This window comes from Nestor notabilis, unplaced genomic scaffold (assembly GCF_000696875.1).
Source record: "Nestor notabilis isolate BGI_N333 unplaced genomic scaffold, ASM69687v1 scaffold10353, whole genome shotgun sequence".
Lineage (NCBI taxonomy): Eukaryota > Metazoa > Chordata > Aves > Psittaciformes > Psittacidae > Nestor > Nestor notabilis.
Genome location: NW_009921500.1, coordinates 28,604 through 40,174, shown reverse-complemented (window position 1 = coordinate 40,174; position 11,571 = coordinate 28,604). Strand labels below are relative to the sequence as shown.

Below are 11,571 nucleotides of genomic sequence, written 5' to 3'. Positions count from 1 at the left end.
CATCCCTGGCAGTGTTCAAGGCCAGGTTGGACACAGGGGCTTGGAGCAACCTGCTCTAGTGGAAGGTGTCCCTGCCCATGGCAGGGGATTGGAGCTGGATGAGCTTTAAGGTGCTCTCCAACCCAGACCAGTCTGGGATTCTGGGATTCTGTGACTTCCCTTGTGTCAGTCTGGGTGGGCAGGAATCAGGCTTATAGCTGTGGTGTTCCCCATCTGCTGGGGTTGTGAGTGGAGCTTGCAGAAGAATGGTGATGGTGTCACACGTGGGTATCTGGGCCTGAACAAACACAGCTGGTTTTAGACTTGTGAAAGCTAAGAGGCAGTGCAGCTGACATCGTTTATCTGCAGCCCAGGAGCACACTTTCTTGAGGAATTTTAGTGTATCCAAACTTTCCAATTTCAGGGGAGAACTTTCTGCTCTGGGAAATCTGTGTTTAACTTCCGCACTGTTGCACAGGAAATTTATGGCAGAGCAAGGCCTACACCCAAAGATATGTTCCAGAGTAGCACTGGCACAGGTTGCCCAGAGAAACTGCCCCATCCCTGGCAGTGTTCAAGGCCAGGTTGGATGGGGCTTGGAGCAACCTGCTCTAGTGGAAGGTGTCCCTGCCCATGGCAGGGGGTTGGAACTGGAAGAGCTTTAAGATCCCTTCCAACCCAAACCATTCTATGAAGAAAAGCCATGGTCACAAAGAACTTTTTGAAGGTAGACTTTATGTCAGATCAGCTGTCATCGGACTGGAGATGTGTGTCACAGGTAGCTGGAGCTAATCTAATTCCATGTTGCTGTCAAAAGGGATTATTTCCCACTGCCTGCATCTTCTGTGTGCTGGCACCACCACTAGAGTAGTCATGTCAGATGGATTAGGGAGCTCAAGTCCCTGAAAGCAGTATTGTAGAACAGCTCCTGCCTTGGGGGTTGGCAAGCTGATGTTCTGGCACATGAGAGGACTTGGACAGCAGTAGCCAGAAGCAGGGTGAGCAAGAATAGTCTTTGCAGTGGAGGCACGGGTGCAGATCAGTTGATCCTGCTGTATTCTCTGTCATTAGAATGCTAAGGAGGATCAGATGTTTTCTGTGCTCCAATATAAACTTCAGATCATGTCTCCTGGCTTGGTCAGTAGAAATACCGTTAGCTAAGGCTGACTCAAATCAATTGGCATGATTCACTCCTGCATGGGTATGGTATTAATGACTGTGGAACCTCAGATTTGCTCAAACAGTTCTCTACATCCCAAATAACCTGCTCCCATCTTTAGGCATCTAAAATACTGTTTAAATCATGCTCCTTAATCCTGTGGCTAGACTGTAGAGAATGACTGGGACTCTGCTCTCTTGTTCTAGCTGTAAGGGCTCGCTGTAGGCTGGTACAGCCTGAGCATTGGTGACCATGGAGCGAGAGCCCTATCCTTCCCATGCTCTGGACTACTTGGAAAGGACTTACCAGGAGACCCACAGTAGTAGATGTGGCTGGCGATGAATCTTGTCTCCTGTCAGTTGGGAGTGGGTTTTACACTCCATGTCTATACAACAGGTGGATTGCCTGCATAGGGCCCAGTCTGTCGAGAGCCTAGTTGGGGGAGAGGACTCACAGCGATGTCTTACAAGGCAGAAGGCTTTAGCCTGATTCAGTTGGCCTTGATGATCTCCATTCCAATGTTTAATGTCATTCCTTTGCTGTTTCCAGCACTTTTCACAAGTTTCTGCCATGTGCCAGCTGCTATTGGCCCCTGCTGAGTGTTCTGTTGTGGTGAGGTGGCCCGTAGCTGGCCTTGGCTGGATGTCCATGGTCTCCCTTGCCTCCTAGTCTCAGGGCTAAGGGAGAGGCATGGAAGTCGCTGCTGTATAGTAACTATCCAGCTTTGTCCTTCTCTTTTTCAGGCTCCTCCAGGCGAGTCGGGGATGGGAAATGCCAGGCGTGAACCCCCCTATTCTCCTTGTAACCAGCAGGTGAGAGTGTCCCAGGAGAGTCAATGTGGGAAGAGGGAGGCAGCGTGCTTCCAGGGCAAGATGGTACCAGGGCAGAGGGAGCTCAGAATCATTTTCATTCTTGAGGTGGAGGAACATCAATCACAAGAGGAACTAGAGAACTGGGGGAAGAGCTCTGCTCTTTCAGAATGTCTCAGAGACCCAGCAGTATAATTAACTAGTCATAAACTCAGTGGAAAGTTATTGCTCTGAGGGGTAATGAGCAGGGGAGTACCTAGAGTGACTGCAGAATAGGAGTTGTCTCTTTTGAGAAGTGGCCTCAGCAATGCCTTGTCCAGAGACTATTGAATTTTGGCAATATCAGAAGAAACTGAAAAGTCAGGATTTGGAGAATCATCCCAGGTCTGCAAGCCAGGAGAACCATCCCAGGTCTGTAAACCAGGAGAACCATCCCATGTCTGTAAGCCAGGAGAACCATCTCAGGTCTGCAAATCAGTGCTGCTCAGTCTCCCAGAGGCCCCTGGTTCTGCTGGTGACACTGCCAGCTCCCCACATCAGATGTTGGGAAGAAAACAGAACATCCTGCAGCAGGCAGTCACAGATGAACCTACCCTTAGGGAGTATTTTCTAGCGCTCTTTTGTACAAGGCCAGCTTTCACTCTGAAATGGGAAGTTTCTGTATTCTTGGTAACTTGGATTTTATGGTGGGTTTGGTAAGGATTACCCGTTCTCACAAGCCATTCTTGGTTCTCATTTCAACTCTGTTCTCTTCTTTTAAATCTTCCCAAGTCTCTGATTTCACTTCTCATCCTGGGCAGGAGGTTCCACAGGTCACTTCAGCCTTTGGAAGGTCAATATTCATAGATGGAATTTTTTAAATTTTCCCTTCACAGTCATTACATCTTCCTGGTTTTTCTACTGGGAGCTTTGTTCTCTCTCCTTAGTCATTTTTTTTTTATTCCTGTGGAGTGCAACTGCTCTCCAGCTGTGGTGCCACTGGCTCTGGCACTTCCTCTGGATTTTTCTGTCTAGAAGGAATGGAGTGGGATGATACTCCTCATTCTACAATAGAAAGAGATCTAGATACTAATTTGCTGCCGGAGCAGGGCCACAGAAGGGCAACGGACCTGGTGCAGGGCCTGGAGCACAAGTGTGATGAGGAAGGGCTGAGGGACCTGGGGGGTTTAGTCTGGAGAAGAGATGGATCAGAGGGGACCTTATCGCCATCTACAACTACCTGACAGGAGGATGGAGCCAGGAAGGGGCTGGTCTCTGCTCCCAAGGAACAAGGGATGGGACAAGAGGAAATGGCCTCAAGCTGTGCCAGGGGAGGTTTAGGCTGGAGATTAGAACAGTGTCTTCACCAAAAGGATTATCAAGCACTGGAACAGGCTGCCCAGGGCAGTGGTGCCATCACTGTCCCTGGAAGTGTTTAAAAGATGTGTCTGTGTGGCACTTAGGGATATGGTTTAGTGGTGGCCTTGGCAGTGCAACGTTAATGGTTGAACTTGATGATCTTAAAGGTCTTTTCCAACCTGAGTCTGTGATTAAAGATTCTCAGCTCTTGAAAATGTGATCCTCACTTGAAAATGTGAGGGCTGCCCAAAGGGTGGCCGTGCAGCTGCTCATAGAATGATTCAGGAGAAAGGTCTGGTCTAAAAGCACAGTCTGAGCAGGTCCAATTAGATGAGGTTACTCAAGGCCATGTGCAGTTCAGTTTTGAACACCTCTGGAGATGGGAATTCTGCATCTTTCTGAGTGTCAGCTCCATTGTGATTTTTTTTAACTTGTGTTTGGATGGGATGTTCCTTGTTCTCATTTGTTGTAGGCAACTCTCCTAGTACCCTAATGTTTCTGTTTATCAGTGTTTTGACATTGAAGGCTCAGTGCCAGTGTCCTTGCCCCTAGCAACCATCTGCTCTTCTAAGCTGGGATGGGCTTGCCCAGTGATAAATTGTCTTTAGAGTCCAATGGCTTGTCATTATCCTGTTCCTGTGACAGCAGTGACAGCTTTGTCTCACAGCAGTCACTGCTCTGACAGTGGAAACTTCCCAAGTTCACTCTGTCTTCTGTGGCGCCAAGAAGAATAAACAAGGTCTCACTGATGCATTCTATGGAGTTAAGAGCACCCAGGACCATTTTTTGTGGGTGCAGGCATTGCCCTCTCCAATTTTAGGCTGGATGTCTCTAATTCCCTGTTATGTAGCACTTGCTGTACTTTGTTCCAACAGACCAACTTCAGGGGTTTTGTATCATGAATTCCTTGTGGCTTGAGCAATGTATTTAATGATCTAATAGCCAATTTCATGACTTTGTTTTAGCCCTCTGAGGCCATCAGCAGGTTTGCTCCCTGCTTCCATTCCTGAGTATGTGTGTCACTTGCAGAGCCTTTTTTATTGGTTTATGGCTGTTGTGAACTAGCGGCGCTGGCAGTTGTTCCTGAAGAAGCCTTGGTGTCCAGTGCTGAGCCCTTAGTCATGCCAGTGGCATTCTCAGCCCCACACACTCTACATGAGCTTTCTGTCACATTTACCTGATTTAGTATTTTCTGGATCAGAGCCTTATGCAGCAGCCTCCTGTGTGTCAGGTAAAGCTGTATCTGGTGGATTTAGTTCTCTCTGGACAATGAATGTTATACAAAATGGAACAGGTCCAACAGATAACATTGAAGGACACAGGGCCATTGCCAGCCTAGGGGCTTGTACATCTGGTGGGGATTCAGGAGACTTGCACTTCAGACTGTTGTTCTGGAGTAGAAGTTCCAAGGAATTGCATCTCTAATTCTGTGCCACCATCTGTTTTTAATGTAAGTTCTTTGGTTTTGACACCTTGTACTCCAGCCAGAACTTAACAGGCAAAGTTCAGAGATCTGTGGGATCCTGAGGGAAGTGGGGTTACTGAAGGAAGCTGGTGTCATGACAGCCTTGCCTGGCCTTGAGTTCTGGAAGCTTCCTGTCGGGGAGTAGCAGGCGAGGGGAGGAAGAGGGTGTCTGGCGGGTCTGTGTGTGAGAGCCGAGGAGGGCCGAGGGGCTTTCTCCACGTCAGGGAGCTGCGTGGGGGCGCTGCCAGCTCCGGGAACGCGGTTCTGTGCGGGGAAAGGTGCCGGTCTCACGCGGAAATCCCCGTCTCTTCATTTTCTCTCCCGGTCTCTCCCCTGACGATCCTCCCTGGCATTGCCCCTCTCCAGACGCCTGCAGCCCCTCGGCCTGCTCACCTGGCAGGCAGGGAGACCCGCTTTGTAAGTGCTGCTGGTGTGCAGTGTGCTCTGCTGCTCCGTGCTGCTCCCACCCGGCACCGCTGCCTGTCGCCCTTCCCGGCGCCGCGTTCTCCTCTCCCGGGCTTGGTGCTCGCTGCAGGGAGCAGCACCCGGGGAAGCCGCTGGGGCTTGGGAGGCTGTTCCCTGCTGGCCACGGCTGAGATGGCATCTCTGAACGCTTCCTGGCAGCATCTCTGAAAGCTTCCTGGTGGCTTTGCTCAAGCTCAGTAGCAAGTGCAGAGGGCAGGGGATGTGGACAGGAGCTGGAGCGGAGAAGGGGAAGGTGGGGGTCAGTGCTTGAAGATGTGCAGAGCTATTGTGCCTTCTCACATAGCAGAGGAAGCTGTTGTGGGTGGGCTCTGGACTGATCCCCATTTGAAGAAAGAGGTATGGTGGGGGTTAGTGTGAGACTTGGGGGCTTTTCCCTCTATGGGGCAGGGAAGGGGTTGGGAGTTTTGTATTTCTGCTTGTATGGAGCAGGGTAAACTAAAAGGTTTCCTGTGTGGACTCCAAATTTACATCAGTATTTCTGTTTCCAGGCTTCCATTAACTTCATTACATCGCAGGATGACAGTAAATCTGTAAGTACATCTATCATGAGACCTTCTTGTAGTGTCCCTGTGCATCCTCCAGCACATCGAGCTTGTCTCTTCTTTGTGTGCTCAGTTCCAGCCCTGCAAGTCTTCACTGTTGGCTCCTATTCTGTCTTCTTCAGTTTTCTGCTATACCTCAAGTTTGTACAAATGCACCACATCTTAAACACCATCAACTTGAAAACTCGATGCGAGTGTTTTTGCAGCTTTTATTCCTGTTTACCCTTGCAGCTTTCACTGGTGTTTTTTCCTGGCTTAGTCAATTCCTGCTTTTACTCTCTTTAGCACTGGATATTCTCCTCACTTCCACACGGCATCCAACAGTGATGACATCTAGTCAAAGCTCAGACTCTTGTCTCTGCTCTTATGTCTGCATTTCCAACTAGAGCCCTAGATGGGCCTCAGTTTGTTTTCCTCCCCAGCTTTTGCCAATACCCATTCCTGGCTGATGTTTCCCTACTGCATTTTCCGTTCATGACACTTAGATTCTCTAAGCTTTGACATACTCATGCCATACCCCTCTGACCCTTGTAGCTACTCCTTGCATGACAGATTCTTCCTTGTGTCCTGGCCTTCTCTATGACTCACCAGTCCTGTTGTGACCCTGTTCCCTGTCCAGAACACTTGCACCAGAGGCATTGGTTGGTGTTTGCTTCAGTAGCTCTCCCTCTTGAGCTCAGCTGCATGGATTTGTCTTATTCACTTGCATGGCAGAGACATCTTGCTGCCCTAACTGCTCATTTCTCTCTCCCCCTTCCTCTCCTTCTCTTTCCTGCTCTCCTCCTCTGGCTCTGCCCCGCTGTGGGGCACTGACACGAGCAGACCAAGCCAGGCGTCATTCAGCCTCTTTCCCGAGTGCGACAAAATGCTGCCTCGCATAATTCGGAGGACGGGGACAGCCCCAATCCCTTTCAACAACCTGAGCTGTGCTTCAGTATCCAGAACTCTGTAAGTGGCCTGAGTTCATCCTTGCTGAGCGGTGTCTATCTGCCCCAGGTTGCTAAAGTGCCACTTCTCCTGGAGGGTAGGTGACTTGGTCATTTGAAGATGACATGCCTTAGCTAAGGCTGGTCCCGTTTATCTATCACTCTGGATGCCCTGGGTAAGAACTTGTCACAAGTAGAGTGTCATGGCTACCCCGTCCCTGTCAGTGTTCAAGGATGGGGCTTGGAGCAACCTAGTCTAGTGGAAGGTGTCCCTGCCTGTGGCAGGGGGTTGGAACTAGATGAGCTTTAAGGTCCTTTCCAACCCAAACCATTCCATGGTTCTATGATTCTATGATTTTTCTAACAGGGATGAGCCTCACCAGTCTGTGTCTTCACTTACCTGTTCAAGAAGTTAGCAAACTGTAGCAAAGAAGTTGAAACTCTATTGTGGCTGAAATCCCCAGAGCAGATACAGATTTAGATCATTATTTATGAGGTATTGCCTTCTGCTGAGGCATAAATCTTTCAGAACCTTTGTCTATCATGTCTTGCATCTTAGAGCAGGAGCTGAGACCAGCTTGCTGATAGTAAGTTTTATGATTTGCAAAATGATTGGTTTTGAAAGATTCATATTCCCTGGGCTGTATGTTGATGGATGAAAGTTTCAGGTATTTTGGTCTTTGTCATGACAGAAGACTGTATACCTGCAGTACAGCCTTTCTCTTTTCATTGAAGTTTGTATGACATAAGACCAAATTAAGAGACCTGATTTGCAGACAAACAGCTGTGTACAAGCCATGTAACGGGCCAGGATTCACATATTTACAATCTCTTCTGATCTTGATGTGCTGTTCTTTAGCCTATGCAGAATGGAACATCATCAAACAACATAATTTGGCCTCAGTCCAGGACAAAGAAAAATCACAAACACCTGAAACTGAGTTAGTGCAGCCAAAGGGATTGAAGAAATGAAGCAACTAAAGGGGATTTCCTTTCTAATAGAAACGAAGGTGGTGGTGTCATTTACTCCCTACTCCCTTTCATCTTTGTGATGCTTTGAGAAGGTCATCCCAACTCTTCCTCCCTGAATATGATAGGAGAGATCACAGGGAAGATAGGAGAGGAAAAACCCAGTAAAGACAAGGAACAGGAGGGTCCTCTTGGACCATATTAGATGCTTCTGAGTAAGTGGAATTCTGTGAAGGGAAAATTTGAGATCAAAAGCAGGTCTCCTCCAGATTATAGATCCCTGAGTGAGCTGCCACTGATTCCACCAGGCACATGCTAGTTGAATTGGGTGGAAATCCTCAAGGACTGTGACAGCAATGTGGCCCCTTGGTCCAGAGATCAGTCACAACGTTCTGTTCAAGTCATTGAGGATCTGTACCACCAAAAGTGTTGTTCCTCCACCACCCAAGAAGTAAATCAGGGCTGTGATACATGTGCTGCTGTATGTACCATGTACACAATATGCTGCTCATGTTTCTGCAGGAGCTGTCTCTTACATACTCCACTTCTCCGACTTTGCAGGCTGAGGATTGTGCTGCGTTTCCCCTATATTTATTTTTTTATAATACCTGTGGTCATCTTTACCTTCTGTCTTTGTTCCTGTAGCAGAAGCCACCTTCACCACCTTCTCCAGATGAGATCCCCTTCAATGTCAAGCAAGCATACAAGACCTTTGCAGCAGTGCCCTTGTCACACCCTCTGCTTGAGACACAGGTAACTAGTGCTGCATGGGGCTGTTAAACCAGCAGTGGTACAAACTGTTTGTACAGTGTTTGTACACCAGCAGTGGTACAAACTGTTTGTACAGTATTTGTACACCAGCAGCGGTACAAACTGTTTGTACGATGTTTGTACACCAGCAGTGGTACAAACACGTGCGTGAGTGCTGCAGGTAAGCAAGGGAGGTGTGAGAACAGGAAGGAGGTAGTGATCTGGTTCCTCTCATGAAGGAAGGACATGTGGAGGTCCTCTTGGGAGTTGGAGTCTGTTCCTGTTGTGGATGGTCACCCTGCAGAGTCCTGTCCATAAACATATTGAGTCCTGAAAGGTCACTGAACTTTGTGTTGCTGTTACTCTCCCTGGACATTGGGATGCTGTAGGATAGCTGTGCTGTTCTGAGAAAAAGAAACTCTCTGAACTTCCAGAGTCCAGGGCCAGGCTAAACCAGTTCTGAGGAATTTTTCATTACATTTTAACTTAATTGGAACTGTTCCTTCTCCCCTCCATGTGTTTGAATCATGGAACCATTCAGAACAGATGAGGCATCTGGAGGTCATCTGCTTAGGTCCCCTGTGCAAAACAGGGCAAAAGGCCCAGTCCACTGGAGCCTTGAATTTCCAAGAATGGAGATTCTGAGGCCGCTGTGGACAGTCTTTTCCAGTGTGTGACCATCTCTGCTGTGAAGAGTGTTCTTTCTATGTTTTGTCAGAATTCTTTTACCACAATCTGTGTCTCTCTCCTCCTTTTCCTGGGCACCTCTGAGGGTTCTTGTCCCCCTTCAGTGGATTGGGGGGGTACCATTTCTTCTGGTAAATAAATATTTTTTTTCTTTTCTGAAGATTTTTCCACTTCTTAGAAGTATATTTTTGATAGTTGCATCTTTGATTTAAAGTCTCAGCCTCCTCCATCTCAAGATGAGCTCTCTGCTCCTGTTCTTCTCCTATTCCTCCAAGTTTTTCAGTTTTTGCTCTTTTAAAAGTTGTTGCCACTTGTTTCACAGAATCCCAAATTGGTTTGTGTTGGAGGGACCTTAAAGTCATCCACTTCCAACCTCCTGCTACGGGCAGGGACACTTTCCACTAGAGCAGCTTGCTGCAAGCTCCTGTGTCCAGCCTGGCCTTGAACACTGCCAGGGATGGGGCAGCCACAGCTTCTCTGGGCACCCTGTGCCAGTGCCTCAGCACCCTCACAGGGAAGAACTTCTGCCTAAGAGCTCATCTCAGTCTCCCCTCCATCAGTTTAAAACCACTCTGTTTAGCCCTTAATTTAATGTAAATCCTTATAACTCAAAATTGTCAGTGTCTTGTGTTAATTCTGGGGCTGTTTTGTAAAACAGTCCATCTTGTCTGGACTGCTGCTGTTCATGTGGCATTGGTGACACTTAGCTGGAGGGCAGGAGTGGTGGTAGGAAACTTTCTGGTTAGAACATGCCCCTTTCTCTGTGTCCTTAGGAACTGCCTGGTCAGACCAGCACAGAGAATCCCAAAGCTGCCCTGGAGGTGAGTTCTGCTGGCTGGAGCTGGTGGGAGGATAGGGAGTTGCAGAGGATACAGGCTTGGGGCAGTGGCTGAGGGGACAGGATGACAGTTTGTGTGCTCGGGGAAGGCTGAGGAGGAGGAAGAGGAGGCTGAGGAGGACATGGCAGGGACCGGGCACATACTGGGGGTGATTGGGAGTGGTTTTGCTTGGTCACTGTGGCAGTGCTGGTGTGGCTCTCATAGGTGACCACGCAGAGCCCCAGTGGCCTGCCCAGCCCTGAGCAGAGGTCCTTCCGCGAGAGGCAGAAGTACTTTGAAATTGAGGTGAAGCAGCAGCAGATGGACAAACCTCCCAAGCGTGTCTCCTTGGTGGGAGAGGATGATCTGAAGAAAATGAAAGAAGAGGAAGGTATGTTGGAATCTCTGCAAGGACATTTGGCCTGTTCAGTGAATCCTTTCTCCATGGGAGACATAGAGAGCACCCGCACCAGAAATCCAACACTTCCAAAAGGTGGATATAAAACTATTATTCATAAGGCCTGGTACTAGCTTGAAGTAAGTGGACATGAAGGAGTTTTTGGATGCTGCACTGTTGTTGTGAGAACTGGTGTAAGTGCTGAGTGGTGCAAGAACTGGTGCTACTGGTGCAAGTAGAGGAAGTCAGAGCTTCCTCTACTTAGTGAACACCTCAATAACATTTTGAAAAGCTACTACAAATGGTGATGATTCTTTGTAAGCTGCTGGGGCTGATGCGCATCAGTGTGGGGCTGCCCATGGCACCCTTCCATAGTATCTGACAGCAGAGCTTTTATTGCTCAGTGTGCTGCTCTGATTTTGCACAGGGCTTGCAACAGGAGGGAAAATTACTGCTATAGTTTTTGATGTACTTTTGTTCTGCTTGAGAGTTGTTTTAAAAGGTGATGTGGAATGATGTTAAATGGAAAAAAAAGGCTTCTACCAAAATCCTGTTATGTTCAATAGCAAAATGAAGGTGGAATTAGGCTCCTGGGTTTGAGACTTCTGACCCTGTTGCTTGCAAAGATTATTGTAGTACTTCTTTGGTAAATTGTTGGGGGTTGGGGGTGTGGGTGTGTTCATCTTATAAACAGCTTTTCTTCTCCTTCCCACCTTCCCTCCTATATTCCTGTTCAGAGGCTTGTTATGAATTTGTCCAGAGCATTAGAAACCTGATTTTCACTTAGTTCAGGAATATGAATACGTTTTAAGACAAGAGTAAGCTCATAAAAGATACAAAGGAAGGTAAGAAAAAGAAATTGCAACCATTGTCATTTTGGGTTTCTTCAATGTAATGTGCCCAAAAGAATCACAAGTCCAACATAAGAATTTATCTAGGTATATCAGACTCTTACTGCTGGCTAAGAGAGAGATACAGGAGACACAAATATCAAGATATAAGGTATGAAAGGAAAACAGTAGAGTAATGATGAGTTTCAGGCTTGTATTTCAGCTTGTTGTGAGACCTACCTAAGTGAGGTAATTGAGGAGAATTGAAAAATATGCCTCTGGAAGAGAGATCCCTGGTGAAGATGGTCCAGACAATAAGTTCAGTTTTAGCTTACTCCGGGTGAAACATCGCAATCAGATACCTCAGAGTGGTTAAGTTTCATCCTCTGAATCTTTGCAATTCTAGGACTTACCCA

At 47.7% G+C, this 11,571-nt stretch overlaps 1 protein-coding gene across 1 annotated transcript in view; it reads left to right on the top strand.

Annotated features, from left to right (window-relative positions):
- LOC104403131 (protein scribble homolog) overlaps nucleotides 1-11,571 on the top strand; it is a gene marked incomplete at its 5' end in the record, with an annotated part of 32,847 nt that overhangs the window by 5,050 nt on the left and 16,226 nt on the right. Inside the window, 3 exons of the mRNA XM_010011184.1 lie at nucleotides 8,319-8,426; nucleotides 9,884-9,931; nucleotides 10,154-10,319. Coding sequence (XP_010009486.1) covers nucleotides 8,319-8,426; nucleotides 9,884-9,931; nucleotides 10,154-10,319 — 322 coding nt within the window. The remainder of the gene's footprint in view (nucleotides 1-8,318; nucleotides 8,427-9,883; nucleotides 9,932-10,153; nucleotides 10,320-11,571) is intronic.